General features: G+C 38.2%; 1 protein-coding gene across 6 annotated transcripts in view; it reads left to right on the top strand.

Annotated features, from left to right (window-relative positions):
* Positions 1 to 15,979, top strand: part of MAGI2 (membrane associated guanylate kinase, WW and PDZ domain containing 2) — a 1,040,513-nt gene that overhangs the window by 956,886 nt on the left and 67,648 nt on the right. For all 6 annotated transcript variants that reach the window (XM_063448170.1, XM_063448171.1, XM_063448169.1 and 3 more), the window contains 3 exons: positions 2,757 to 2,949; positions 4,306 to 4,548; positions 12,304 to 12,489. In XM_063448170.1, coding sequence (XP_063304240.1) covers positions 2,757 to 2,949; positions 4,306 to 4,548; positions 12,304 to 12,489 — 622 coding nt within the window. The remainder of the gene's footprint in view (positions 1 to 2,756; positions 2,950 to 4,305; positions 4,549 to 12,303; positions 12,490 to 15,979) is intronic.

Below are 15,979 nucleotides of genomic sequence, written 5' to 3'. Positions count from 1 at the left end.
TTTTATTTAAACACACTTAAATATGTGAATCTGTAAATAAACTCACTATTACTCATTATAATTGAATGCATACTTTCTTTAAACGCCATAAAGACTCATTAACAAAATAATAAGCCATCCAGTATTTATTAAGAGTGTAATAATTTATAAGTTCATACTCTCAGCTCGTCTGTATTTCCTTTGAAGGGATAAGCTTGAGAAGTATAAATTTAAAGAGCGAGGATTAAAATGGCCTATTCTAATGCTTTATCTTTGTCAGTCTATTTCATATGCTCACAGCTTTTAAAGCTACATGTATTTTAGTTACATAGACTTCTGCTCATCATAATAATTGTCTGTGCTGCCTGATAAAACGTTTTAAGACTGGTGCATCAAACCAAGCACATCCCATAACCTAAATAACTCGGCCAGAATATACGAAACTTTGCAAATTTGTATGACACACCACCGCGCTGTACAGTTCGTCTGATGTAAAGTTACATAAAGGTTAGACAAGTAAAAAAAAAAAAAAACATGCATTAGTTCTGTTTTTCTAAGAATAAGAACTGGATTCTTTCGCTAAAGATAAAAGTTACTCTGGTAACTAAACAATAGCAGTTCTCCTATTTATTTTAAGGAATTGCTATTCAATTACCGGAGATGTGGTTATCATTTAGGAGAATCTACCCCTAATATGCAATTTTAGCCCAAGTACAAGTAGATTTCTGCCTTATTTAGAATACAGACCTGTAAAGTGCTGGTTGTAGTATCTAGTGATCCCATATGCTTAAAAAACTAAATATTAAAGACCAGATTTCAGTAGAACCAGTAGCGCGGTAACAGTAGACCCAGGTTTAGTGATAATGGAATAAACTCTAATCTAATTCTTGATAGTGTTGTGGTTTTCATTATTTTTGTTTGAGATCTCAAAAGCTAAGTTAGTTTAAGAGATATATTCATAAAGCAATGATAGAAATATAGTATGATATAAACCTTATTGTAATCAGATCGCTTTAAGTATGTTATATATGCAATGTCAATGTCTGTGACCTCACAGTTTTCCATCACGTGTAAAGCAAATAGTATTGCATGTATTGCCCCTTATTGAGGTCTACTTATGAAAGATGGCTTATTTAAATAGGCTTAATTTTGTAATGTATGTGAAAAGATTCCAAATCCAATCTGCTCATCAAAAGTATGATGACACGTAAAACCACATGTTTTGTAAAACTATGTAAGCCAAACTAAATTTAGAGAATCATTTTTAAAATGTTAGGAAGGTTAAGAAAACAAAGCATAATTGATACATACAAATTCTTTAAAAGCATTTCATTGTTATCTTTGTAAAATAAAGAATAGTATGTAAGGTTAAATTTAGCTTCCGATTTTTTTTGGCCTAAAAAGAATGACTAAAAATGATAAGCTTCACATGCCCCTAAATGTTTGATGTTACATTTTTCAACATTTAGAGAAATTAAAGACTTGTTTCTATAGAGCCCAGCTTGAAGCCTGTGTAAGAGAAAGATGGGTTTTATCCCGCACAGCCTCAAAAGTTTAGGAAAGGAGAATGCAAGTTATATTACCAGTTAATATTTGAACAGTAGAAACGCATTATTTCTTAAATCCCCGGTGTGACAATCGTATCGGTTAGAATCATGAAAAATATTCCATGCTGTTCCCATGTTGTCTTCCAGGTCAAATACGATTGGAGAATGTGGTTTCATTCTTCCTAAACAAAATTGTGCTGAATATATATTTAAACAAAGTTTTAGAATGTAATAATTTTTCATAAGGAGGTCAAGACATTTCTTGAGTGAATGACCCAAATCCTCTCCTTTTAATATATGTCACAAAGTTTATTGCATGACTGTTCTTTCTGTAGAATGATCTGATTTCCAACTATTTCATTGCCAGTAGGAGGAACTATGTAGTATCTTGCTCCCCCTACTGGCAATAAAAGTGATTGCAGTACTCAGTTGTAAAGATAGGCAATTGTCCTCAATATTTATATGTATGAGCTGGAATATAACATTTATTTATTATTTATATATTACTGGCATTTTTAAAGCACCAACATATTCTGCACCACTGTACAATTGAGTAAAATAAACAGTACAATATACAAAAGGTAAAGAAGGCCCTGCCCTGAGCTGAGATGTAGCCATTTAAGCTCTTTTATACAACGTGGATACTTACTAGCCCATGAGCTTACAATCTAAAGCATCACACTGGAATTCTCTTCTATTAGAACCGACAATGTTTTATTTTTGTCTTATGTTTCCCTGAAAAGGGAAAGGGGAGATCCCTATATAAAGATCATTATTAATACAATTTAGAAATACTAAATATTTATTTTGGTTATTACTATGGGTTAAAGTGCAGTTGCTATGTTTATAGTTGATGGACACTTTTGGTAAAAGTTTCTCTAAAAATTCTCTAGAATGTTACATCATATAGTACCTGCTTTATGTAATAGTATTTTTGTTACATTGTACAATAAGGAAATCATTTTCATTTTTCATTTTCTTACTGAGTGCATTTAACACTCAATTATTTTCACCTTTGTGCCCATTATTAAAGTTAGCTGGGTTTTATGTTTTTCATCTGAAATTGGTCTATATTTTTCCATTCTACCATTTGTTTTATTTTCATCCTTTTACCCCACTTCCTTGCAATTTCCTTTTTTATAGTTTTATTTTGCTATTTCATTATTTTTTTCTATTAGAGTATTGCTTTTATAATTGTACACACAAACTATTTTCTTTATTTATGTCTAGATTTTAATTGGTGCTGTAATAGCAATGGGCTCTGCAGACAGAGATGGGCGTCTTCGTCCTGGGGATGAATTATTATATGTAGATGGAATCCCAGTTGCTGGTAAAACTCACCGATATGTGATTGATCTCATGCATAATGCTGCTCGCAATGGACAAGTCAATCTTACTGTGAGAAGAAAGGTGCTATCTATAGGTGCGTTTTAGATACCCCACTTATTTACTCATGTATTTTATCATGCTTGCACGTGAGCATCTCGTTGTTATTAGCAATTATATAGCATTTATTAATACCTTAAAGGCATACTAGAGGCACCAAAATAACTAAAGCTTAATTAAGCGGTTTTGATGTATAGATCATGCTACTACCGTCTCCCTGCTCAGTTCTCTGCCATTTAGGAGTTAAATCAATTTATTTGTATAGCTCTTGTCTATTTATTTTAGCTTCCCTTACTGCACACTGTGTTTCATATAGAATTCATTATGTCCTGCTCTGTTAATACCCTTCCAGACCCTGCAGGAGCCTCTTATGCTTGATTAAAGTTCAATTTACAAAGCAGGGGATAAAAACCTTTAAAGCAAGTTAACATCTGATTGAAAATGAAACCTTTTTTATGTAGGTTGTGTGAGTCACAGCCAGGGGAAATGTGCCTTGGGCTGCATAAACAGAAGCAAAATTGATTTACTTCTTTAATGGCAGAGAATTGAGCAGGGAGACTGCAGGGGCCTGATCTGTACACCAAAACAGCTTCATTAAAGGGACACTCCAGGCACCCAGATGACTTCTGCCCATTGGCGTGCTAAGGGTGCCAACTCCCACCACCCTTAACCCTACAAATGTAATTATTGCAGTTTTTACAAACTGCAATAATTACCTTGCAGGGTTAAGTCCTCCTCTAGTGGCTTTCTATCAGACAGCCACTAGAGGCACCTCCGTGGACCCAGTACTGATGTCCCAGCAACAAAGGATGGGGGGTAGGATAGAGAAGCACTGGAGAGTCCCTTTAAGCTAAAGTTGTGTTGAGGCCTTTAATGATCGATCAATGTTCCATTTATTAAACTCGGAATTAATCATGATTTTCGATGCAAGCACAATCCCTTCTGCATATGATGTTACAATAACTTGAGATTATTGCAAGAAATTTCATTGACTATTGTTTGGTTACAAAAAGACTGTCACATTGTATACTGGATTAATATGGTTTTGAAATCCTTCCCTAAAAGAATTTTTTTTTTAAATGTAATGGCAATCATATATATAATTATATACAGAACTATTCATATTCTTCTATAAATTTCTGCATCTGTGTTTGTGTGCGTATAAATGTAGATGATAGGTGATACAGTCATCCCTTAAATCTTTCTTCTTATGGGTATGTTATTATTCTAGTTATACCAACAACAGGTAGACCTCCTAAATAATGGGTGTAACTTTATTTGTGATGCAGTGTGAATTACAGTGTGATATTAGGAAGATAATAATTTTCCACAAGTAGTCTATAGACATCTTAAAAACAAAGCCACATGTCCTGTGTTTTCTGATTATTTACAGGAGAAACCTGCCCAGAAAATGGCAGGAGTCCTGGTTCTGTATCCACACACCACAGCTCACCAAGAAGTGACTCTGCCTACCCAAACAGTAATCACAGTGCACCATGCAACTCTTCCCCTCCTGAGGGCTTCTCTTCACAGAGCATTCAGTCTAATGATGTGGTCATCCATCGCAAAGAAAATGAAGGTTTTGGATTTGTTATCATAAGTTCTCTGAACAGACCAGAAGTGGGAACTACAATAGGTAAAATATAATAAATGACAGCACAGTGACAGTTGTATTTCTGAATAGTTTTATTGCAGTTTATAGCAAGCTTCTACCTAGCTCAAGTTGGGCAATAAAAAAATATTGTAATAAAATTCACTTGTACTCTATTACACATATGCACTAATAATGAAACTATTTCACCCATATTCTCATCTTGAAAATGACCATGACATTTATTCGATAATAAATGAAGAATTAAATTAATATTTTGGTGTTATGAATACAAAGATCTATTCCTAATACTATAGTGTCCCTCAACCCCCTCGGACCACCCTCACCCCTCCCAATCCATGAAAGGGTTAAAAAAAACTTTCATAAAGTCCCACAGCGCTGAGTCGGACTCCTCCACTGCTGATGTCAGCTGATGGGGGGAAGCTATTGTGCATGCACAGTGAGCTCCGTACACGCATTAGGCATTTACTCAGTGCTTTCCTATGGGGTTTTGCTTGAAGATGGATGTCCTCATGCACAGCATAACGGCATCCAGCTTCGTTTCATTGAGTTCACCTGCACAAAGCGCCTCTAGTGGATGTCTGGTAGACAGCCACTAGAGGTAGTCTTAACACTGCAATTAAAACCTTTGAGCTTATTGGGGGTTAAGGGAACAGAGACACTGCACCCAGACCACTTCAATGAGCTGAAGCGGTCTGGGTGCCTATAGTGTCCCTTTAAAGAATTGGGTACCAATAAATCTAAGACAATAAACAAGTTCCAAACCATTCCACGTGTATTCGTGTTGGTCCAGGTTTTACCAGTGTTGAAAAAATTAATGAAGATCCACAATATTTAAGTTAGTGAAATGCATTAGGGCTGGATTGAGACTCACAGGTGTATTATTATATCAATATGTGTATATTTTGACATATGTTCTCAAAATATCTTAGTCTAAAGGCCTTGCCTTTAAAATTAATCTCATGTGCACTAATCAGAATATCTAGATTTCGTTTGCTCTATTCTGTATTTGTTTTTCAGATATATTTACTAATTCTTCTTTAGTGCAAAATTGATGAGACCTCTTTTTGCAAGTGTGGATGAAAACCCCTTCCACCTGGAATAAGTAGATAGTTAATGCAATGTTAAACACAAATACACACACCAGTTAAGCCATAAGACTTGCTTTTACCACAGGAATTTCACTTTAACAGTGTGCTCTTTCTTGAGCTAATTTGCATATGCCTACCCAGAATCCCTTGCAGTAGTGAGTCCAATGGCTTGCCTGGTGTGTGTATTTGTCTTTAACATTGCAATATATATATATATATATATATATATATATATATATATATATATATATGTGTGTGTGTGTGTGTGTGTGTGTGTGTGTGTGTGTGTGTATATAAAACATTCTGCAGTATATAATATATTGCACTCAAAAGAGTTATGAGGAATTTGAGTAAGTTGGTCTTATCAGACAAGGCTGGAATGACTCTATAGAGAGATTGTACTTTGTATCATGTTCAGATTCAGAAACATTCCCTTTTACACAATTTATGACCACATTCTGCCATTGGAACTGATATCTAGGGCTGAGATTGCAGCAGCATTTACTCTGATTGGACTGAAATAAAATATGACCAAATTTACCAAAAGTGCTTTAGGACAGAAAGCTTCTTATTGTAGTATAAAGCATCAGTTCTGTTCCAAAGTTATTAAAACTGTGAAGTTGACATTAAAAAAACAGACATATTTCTTGTTTATTGTGGGACAATGAGAATTTCTTCTTACTGAAAATATATGTTTATGGAATACATTATAGTTTCATAGTCCCCATTCAATCACAAGTTTCTTAAATCGAAGAAACAGATTTCATTTTTATTGTCCCTTTAAATCCCCTGATATATATTTGTCTATAAATGTTTGTGTGATGCAGTGTTCCAACTTTTTCAGCTTTTATATACACTAAAATTGCATGCACTAAGAATTTAAAGTACCAAAGTCGGCAGTTGCTCTGTAAAGGGAGAAGCAGAGACCGAAGGGTGCAATGTTTGTTAAACACAACTGCCTGGGGATACAGTCAACTTTAAAATGCTCAATAATCATTAACTCTGCTTACAATAGATAAATAAATAAACATCATCCCTCACTTATGCACTCATAATTTTATTTTATTTTTTTATATTTCTGCATTTTTGCATTCTTACTTTCCATTTGCTTTGAAATGAAGACAAACATTTAAGAGTCCCTGCTTGTAACTCTTCTACATGTATGCCCAATACGCCTCTGCCCCTGAAGAGTACTGCTCCCCACTGTCAGTGCAGTACAGTGGGCTCTAGTACAGTGGCCTCATGCCTTCTATTTGTCTTCAAGGCAGCTCCCACATCATGGTTGCCTCGTAGACCATCACTTTGACTTGCACATGTGCACAAGCCTTCTGTGAGCACCATAACATAATTATATTTGGAATGATATAACACATTGGCTCTATGTATCGCTCCCTTATGGTTCACAAGGCAATGTTATTACTATTTGCTTCTGGAATTCTAACATACATTTGGGTTTATTTCATCCATAATGGCAAAGTCTTTATTACTCTTCCAAAATGTTAATTCATCACTTTGTCAGAATCTAGGCCTATCATAAATATATCAGGATTACAAAAGAAAAGTTAGCTTACTGCATGATTTATTCTTAAATGAGCTTTTTGTGTGCAATGCTGGCTTCAAAGTGCTTATCTGTTAAGTCAACTGTCAAAAATAGTAATTCTTTGCTTTGCAGAGAAAGCATTGATGAATGAGGAATGTTTTTTTTCCCCGAGTGCATCTAATGTTCTGCTCCAGAATGTAAATGCAGCATGTTCTGTGAACAGCTGCTATATTAAATGCATTATTATAATGTTGTATTTATACTTGTTAATGTAACTGTAGGTACAAAATGAAATTGTGTACTGAATTGAAAGATTTAAATAACTGCAATAGCTATTGTAATGTAAGTTAGGTGGACATGTTTAATTTTGCATCAATTATGGGTGTCTTTAATATCATGGATCAGTTTTCAAACCTGCTATATTTTATTCTATGTAACACCAAAAACACAAAGTATACAGTTTAATAATACATTTTCCATGGAATAGTAAGGAAGGGGTGGTTGACTATTGGTGACAATTTTATCCATTACCATATTATCATTAATTCCTCCCTGTAGCAGAGAACTGATATTTCACAGGTATTCTCCACTTAAGAGCCCAGTGAGGCTCAGGAACAAGTATTATAAATCCATAAAGTAGTAATTCCAGCAATATCCCAACAGCACTCCCAATGACTGGACGACACACAGCATCAGGAGCAGAACTCACGTTTATTCCCACAGCCTCCTTTTTAAGAGATTCTCCCATGCAAGGGAGGGATTTGCAAACATTAGGACATCAACCAATACAGTGACAGTTAAATCCCACAGCTCTCCTCCCCTCAGTGTGACTCATAATCCCATTAGTTGTACTGCACTTTTCTCCAAAACCTGGATGTACCCTAAAACAAGCAGATAGCTTAATACTCAGGGTACCGCCAGGTAGCCCTGATCTGGTTGACTAATATATCCAAAATTCACCCAGATCGGACCAGGGGTTCGGGAGTTAGGTGGAGGGTGAAGTTTGACCGACCGCACACGAGGTGGTATCAGGGAAAGGTTCCATGTGTTTTGGCCCTGCGGTCGGTCTCCGTTCGGCAGTTAAAACATACGGTACTTCTGACCATCCTCAGCTAATGTTACCTTCCTCTGTATTCCCTTGTTCGGTACATTGTTTCTACCGAACGGGGGGATGGCTGGTCCCTCCGTTCGGGAGTTATGGCACTCTGGAGGTCTCAGCGGTGTTCGGTTGTTTGAGTGTCCGATTTGAGTTCCAGACACTCGACGACCAAACACCGCTGAGATTTTTATGCGTAAGTTGGCCGCCGCGCGTGGTTCATATACCGAACGGCGGCCACCCAGGCACTTAACAGTTACCAATTAAGCTGCGGTTTGTGAGAAGTGTGAACGCTTAACGAGGCGCACACTTCTCACTGGGGTGGTCTGATGGTTCGGTAGTTTCATTCGTATGAGACTACCGAACCCACATACGAAATTACACATCTTTTGCATATACACACAGATACAATAAAACGAATGCTGTCTTATATGGATATTACAGGACAGGATTAATACAATCCGCTACACTCCCCATGTTGCCTGTACAAGCAATCCTTTTGTTCTCAGAAAAAGATCAATATATCTTCGAAGACTTGTTTACTCAATGCCACTAAAGGGTTGCAGACATATAGCTGGAGAAAGACCCTTATTGGTGTCCCCTTTGGTTGCTTGAGTTTTGTCCCCCCCCTTGTTGCATAGGGGCCCTTTACTGTAGGAATGCGATCTACCTTGTTGAGGTAGCAGTCATAGGAGTACTCAGATCAGCCATTTTGAATGAGCCAGTCTTTGGGATAGTTAGCTGTGAGCATTGAGCTGCAGTCTTGCCTTTCTGCTTTTATTGGATAACCACTCTGCGCCCCCATTTATCTCAAGCAAGTAAACAAGACTTGACATGTGGGTTGTAAAAATGGACACTGGTATTTATTTAACCAAAAATAAAATGTTCAACCCACCTATCCTCTACCCAGAAAAAAAGATGTTAAACAAGCGCTAATGTAAAAGAGCACTTGACAAAAAAGTGACAAATATACATAAAATGCCATGTGAAATGTTAAACTGAAAGTTGTATAAGTATAGAATTATACATGTTTGCATACCATGTATTTACAGTTACATAGTTTTTAGGTCAACCTTACTGGAAGTGAATGTAGACATACCTGGACAGTTTAATAGGACATCTTTAAATTCCCAAACGTGCTCAACTTCTGGGCCTATGCAAAGTCTTTCTTGGAAACAATTTCCTCCAGTTATGCAGTGATGCTAGGTTAAGACATCTGTATTTCTCTGAAATTGCTTAAAATCTATTATATGTATTGATATAGGTAGAGCTTCAAGCTGAAATAAAAGATGGGTTAATAGTTTTTAAAGTGTGGAGAAAGAATTATTAGTTAATACATTCAGGAATGTCCCTCTAATAGTGAGTTATATAGTATTTATGACCTTGATACATAATTTAAAATATGTGATTGTATATTGTAATAGAACTGAAATCTGACTTTTTTTTATTTATTTTTTAATTCTTTATTTTTGTAGTGCACTTAAATAAGACAGGTAAGCTTGAGGTGCCCCAAAAGCAATCCTCAGGAAATTCCCACGCTTAACATGCGGGGTATACGATTAACTGGCACAATTTTTATATTTTATCAAGCTGAGTTTAACGTTAAAGCATCAGTTGTAATGTGAGTATATCATGCAAACAGGTTTGGTTCATGCGTGAATTAGATTAGAGACAATATAGATAGTACAGGTAATGTAGTACAACGCTAGTGGCAACATTCAGCTAATACATGTGTACCTGTTGACGTTAGTACTTGCGCTTTTTTATGTTATAGGTTAATACACACAGATTGATACAGTGGCGAACAAGATAGGTATATACATCTAACTGTAAATCATTTGTTATGGCTAAATGACTTTGCTAATAGTTAGATAGATAGAAAACAAGCTTTGGCGTAGCTGAAACTTTGCACATGTTTAGTAAAACATGGATTCACTGGAGCATGCAACTGGTCTATTTCCGGCTGCTCATATGCTTGCTGAGTGCTGCTCAAGCAGAGGAGATAATTAGTAAAAAAGCAGAATAAAAGGAATGATACAAAAAAATAAATAAAAATGTAGTAGGCATATCAAACTTGCGTCTATCTAGTGTGGGTCACTATAATACAGTAAAGTCCCTCTTTGGCCGGGTTTTTTTCTCTTTTTATCTGTTCGGGAGATCAATTCCCCCAGACTTCAGTGATTTCCGTGCGGCCCCATGTGACCTCTTTGGTTTCCCGGTCGCGGAACACTGCTTACGGCGCGTTCTTGCTGGCTCACCCGATGCCTCTTTGGGGCTGTGCTGTTCCCTGCTTCGGGTGTCTGGGCTCCTTGCTCCGCGGTCTGGGTGTGCAGAGGAAAGAAGCGGCCGTGGAGGTTACAGACTCGCCTGGTAAGCCTCCTGGGGTCCTGGCTGTAAGTTGAGCTGAGCGATGCTGTGGCTGTGTGGCGGTGTTTGTCGGTGCAGGCTTGACGGTCTGCCATCCCCTTAGTCTGCCTGGGGGGGTTTTGCCCCTTTTGGATCTTCGTTGGGTCATCGCTTTGCGGCGAGGTTGGCTGTGGTGTTGTGCAGTGGGAGTCCCCTTCGCTTGGTGGGGTTTGAGTTTAGGTGCGGCGTCGCTCCGTTTGGGCAGTGGTGGGCCGGATCCTATCTTGTGAGTGTCCATTTTAAGAGTGGGGTTGGTCCCCTTTGTCGCTGTGCCCATACGCTACAGTCCCTGCAGCGTCCCGCCAGATGAGGGTTCCGCTTGCTGGGGCCACAGTAGAGCCTGCAGCTTCTCCCAGGTCGCCCTGAATATGCGGTCGTACCGTAGCTCCGTTTCCCTCTTGATCGTGTGCTCGGCAGTGGAGCATGTGCCATCCGCCATTTTGTAGGCTCCGTCTGCGTTCCCCGGACTCTGTGGTCCCGACGCTCGGGCCTTGTGTGGCCGGTTGGGCATGTGGGGTAGGACCGGGATATCCCCCGCCGGTCCAGAGGGGGGGGAACGAGGGCCCTGAGTTGGTTGTCCCTTAGTTTTCGGCGGCAGGAGAGCGGCCGCTTCTCCCGCCAAGCTAGTGAGTGGCGTGGGTCGGGTCGATCGTCGCTTGTAATGTGTCATTTTGTTTGTCCCGATTTCCCCCATCGCTTGGTGGTCCCGGTCTGGCAACTAGGTGCCTTTTTGGAGGGGTTATCTCGCTTTTTCAGTGGTTTGATGCAGGAGCTGTTAATGGCTGCTGCTGCTCAGCTCTGCGGTTCGGCCCCACCCCCCGAAATCTGACTTTTACCAAGATAATTTTCATGTATGACACGGTAGTACATCTCAGCTAACGTAATACAGACAGTGTTTTCTTTCCCAGAATGCCTACCTGTCTTAAACTGATAGCAGCAAAAGTTATATTATTTGAGGCTATCTTTTCATATCGTTGTATTCGCTTTTCAAATGATTTAATATTTTTGGATAAACTTTTAAAATAATTGTTTCAAAATATCAAAATATCAAAATATATTTTAAAAGTCTAAATATTCTTTAAAATATTACATTATTTTAAACGTTTACTAAAAATTATTAAATCATTTGAAAAGCTTATCCAAAAATATTAAACCGAGGCCTCAGATACTTCTGGATGGTGTGACTCCTTGCTAAAAAAAAAAAAAAAAAAAAGGTTGGCATCATTATTAAAGCCTATAGAGTTTGCTTAAAATGTATAACAAATTATAGTAATGATCAACTGTCTTGACAGTTGGAAACAGATCCTAATTTTCACATCAGTTAAAATAAAGGCAGTTCTGTTTTTTTTCCCAATAATTTGAATAAACCTACCTGGTAGGGATATTACTAAATATTTACATTTTTGGTTCTTGATCTCAGCATTACTGTTAAAGCTGAAATGGAGAACCAATGGACCATATAAATAGAACTTGTGTAAAGAAAAAACAGCAGGGCTTTTTCTGTTCCAAAAATATTACAGTGCTTATAATCGTTTATAACAATATGTTTCATGATAATTATGTTAATACAATTTCCTTTCAATTATTACAATTTCAGGGACTAGCAACTTTTCTTGGAACCTAAATTCAATTTGATTTTTTAACAGCTGTACCGCATAAAATTGGACGAATTATTGAAGGAAGCCCTGCAGATCGCTGTGGAAAACTGAAGGTCGGAGACCGGATATTAGCTGTGAATAGCCAGTCTATTATCAACATGCCCCATGCAGATATTGTTAAACTGATTAAAGATGCAGGGTTAAGTGTAACACTTTGCATCGTTCCTCAGGAGGGTAAGTAGGAGCATCACAGCAGTGATAAAAGGCTTATTATGGCTAATGGATACATGTTGTGTTTGCACTTTTGAATCACCGCTGTAAAGAAATACAACTGATGCGTATGCATGCATTCTTACTTTATACACTATTTTATTATTTGGTTACTCTTTTGGGCTGTTTGTATTTCAAAATATCATCAGAAATAATTCAAAGCACATTCTGTGGAATAATGTTGAATTTTTTTTTTTTTTTTTTTATAAAATATTTTACCAGGAAAGATACATTGAGATTTCTCTCGGTTTCAAGTATGTCCTGGAGCTGAATATATGTTAACTAAACAAAAAACAAGTTTTTGAATCCATGAAACATTCTAGAACAATTATTATGAACCCAGCATTCCACAGAAAGTAGCCATGTTGTCAGTTTATAACCATAGGTTGATTTTCTTATATTATAGAGCTGATTATACAGGAGATAGATCTGCTTGTTTCCATGAGACAAATGTTGAGTAAGAGAATTCAATGGTTGCGCTGTATTGATAAAGACATTTCTATCTCAGCGTGTTCTATGTGGAACATTTGCCATGGAAACTAGTGTAATAATGTTCCAGTATTTGCTGGGTATGGGCAAATGTTGATGCCATTTATTTTTAATTTTATTATGAATGTTTGTGGAGCTAAATGTGCAGAGTTAAAAATTGTTTCTTTAAATCTTAAATTTCTTTAAATGGGTTGCTATCAATTGTTTTGGTCATTGTCTGGGTTGAGAGTTACCATCAAAACAAAAACAAAAAGCCATTATTACAAAAAAGAAAATATTTATTTAACCCCTTCAGGACGGAGTCAATAGTGCACGTTCTGATCAAAACAAAACGTAAACAAAAACTGGAATTTGCGCTATATGTCTTTTCAACCGTAATTCACCGCTGTCACATTAAGTGCACCCACACTTATTATATATCATTTTGTTCAGGAGAAACAGGGCTTTAATTTATCAATAACTATTCATACATGGAGCATAATTTATTATGAATAAAATTTAAAAAAATGTGAGAAAATAAGATTTTTTTTTAAATTTGTATTTCCGTCTGCCATTTAGCTGTGAATGCACATATTTGTAATCAGCGATGTCTCAAGAGTACAACAGTACCCCCCATTAACAGGTTTTATGGTGTTTTGGAAAGTTACAGGGTCAAATATAGAACGTTCCATTTTCAAATTGAAATTTGCCAGATTAGTAATGTTACCTTTGAGACCATTTGAAAAAGTAGACAAGCCAAGGTATTGAAAGTGGGGTATGTTTAGTCTTTTTTAGTAGCCACTTAGTCACAAACACTGGCCGAAGTTAGCGTTCATATTTGTTTTTGTGTGAAAAAAGCAAAAAACGAATATTTGGCCAGTGTTTGTGACTAAGTGGCTACTAAGAAAGACTGGACATACCCCTATTGCAATACCTCGGGTTGTCTACTTTTGCAAATGGTATGCCATCATGGGGGTAATTCTCATTCCTGGGCTACCATACGCTCTCAAAGGCAACATAACTAATCTGGCAAATTTCAATGTGAAAAAAATGAAATGCAAGCCTTATATGTGACTCTCTAACTTTCCAAAACACCATAAAACCTGTACATTGGGGGTACTGTTATTCTTGTGAGACTTCACTAAACACAAATATTAGTGTTTAAAAACAGTAAAACATATTACAACAATAATATAGTCCATAAAAGTGCCGTTCGTTTGTAAAAAATGCAAAAAACTGGGGGCGTGGCCGACTGCCGAGAGAAACAGACGTGAATGTGTGGAGCTCCGTACCGGCATAAACTAAAGTAAGCACTTACCCGACAACCGGCTCCCGAAATCGGCCACACACACACGCCACCCGCACAGAGACACAAATGGGGCGAAAACATAAAAAAAGTCGCCAGCCAGAGACACCCAAAATGTCCGATATTAGGCTTTCATTTTCAAGGCCTACTCCACAGGCAGCCGCCAAGATGGCGGCCGCAGTCAGCAGCGAGGAGGAGGATTCCCAAGATGAAAGGGAAAGCCTTACTTCACCCACAGCAGAGTCTGAACCCCCATGCCCTGACACAGAATCAGAGGCAGAATCATCCCCTGTCACAAAAAGAGACATTAGGGACCTCTTACAAGAAATGAGAGAGGTGTGGAAGGCTGATATACTAAGCACACAGAAAGAGGTGGGGGACATCCAGCAAAGGCTCACAGCACTGGAAACTAGAGAAAGAGCAAGGGACCAGCAGACACAAAACTCCCAAGACACAATGCTGACCCTCTCCTCACAGGTCCAGAAACTCACTCGGACTATCACCACAATGGAAGCTCGACACAGAAGGCGGAATATACGCCTCAGGGGGATACCGGACAATATAGAAGGAGAGCAATTGCTACCCTACATCCACCGCCTATTGACTACAATGGGCCTTAAAGGAGGCACTGATCCCACAGCCATAGTATCAGCATTTCGTATCCGGAAGGCTGCAACGGCTCCCGAAAACGCAACCAGAGACACTATAGTGGTCACAAAGGACATGGTGACCCGCTCCGCAATTATGTCCCGTTCAAGAGACCTGGGCACTGTGCAAATGGAAGGCAGCACGGTGGCCCTCTATGGGGACTTACCATTCGCAGCACTCGCGGAACGGAGGCAGCTAGCACCAGCGGCTAAACAACTACGAGACGCAGGAGTAAGATACAGGTGGGGAGCAGATGGATCCCTGGAGGTACCACGGGGAAACCAGACGCTCACCCTGACATCTAAAGACGACCAAAAGGAATTCCTTTGCCAGCTGCACCTCCCAGATCCTGACGGACCAGACTCCGAAGAAAGAGACACAGTGTCGCAGCGTACTCCCAATAGTAATCTGGGTCCGGTGAAACATATGTACATATCGAAACTGACCAAGAGACGCTCTCAAACCTCACCACACAGTAGCTGCACGCATGCCCTCGGACCCCGCATGGATGACCAGCTGGGGCGCAAATAGCGCAAGAGCCGACACCGCCTGAACACTCACCTAATCTCCACTTAAACTTTTTCAAATGCATCCCCAACAGATGTTTGTTATTATTATTATAATCTGACGTAAAATGTAGACTTAGTCATGTCGACACCCGTCATTCTATAGCACAGAAAATTTTAAGTTGTTGTAATTTTACTGATGCTTAAATCTTAATATCACCTGTATATTATGGCAAAGCTATACCATGAATATCCAAACTCTAATAAAAACATAAATTGAAAAAAAAAAATGCAAAAAACTTCACTTTTACTTAAAATATCATCGTTGTAAAACAATTTACGAGTTTGAAACACTAATATTTGAGTTCAGCGAAGTCTCCCGAGTAAAACAGTACCCCCTATGTACAGGTTTTATGGTGTCTTGGAGAGTTACAGGGTCAAATATAGTGCTTGCGAATTAAATTCTCTGCACTTTCTCCCTGTGTTGTCAGGCATGTCAATCAAATTTTAATTAATCAAATCACAT

The sequence above is a fragment of the Pelobates fuscus genome, chromosome 3, assembly GCF_036172605.1.
Source record: "Pelobates fuscus isolate aPelFus1 chromosome 3, aPelFus1.pri, whole genome shotgun sequence".
Taxonomy (NCBI): domain Eukaryota; kingdom Metazoa; phylum Chordata; class Amphibia; order Anura; family Pelobatidae; genus Pelobates; species Pelobates fuscus.
Note: the sequence above shows the minus strand (reverse complement) of the source record. Positions and strands in the feature narration are given on the sequence as shown.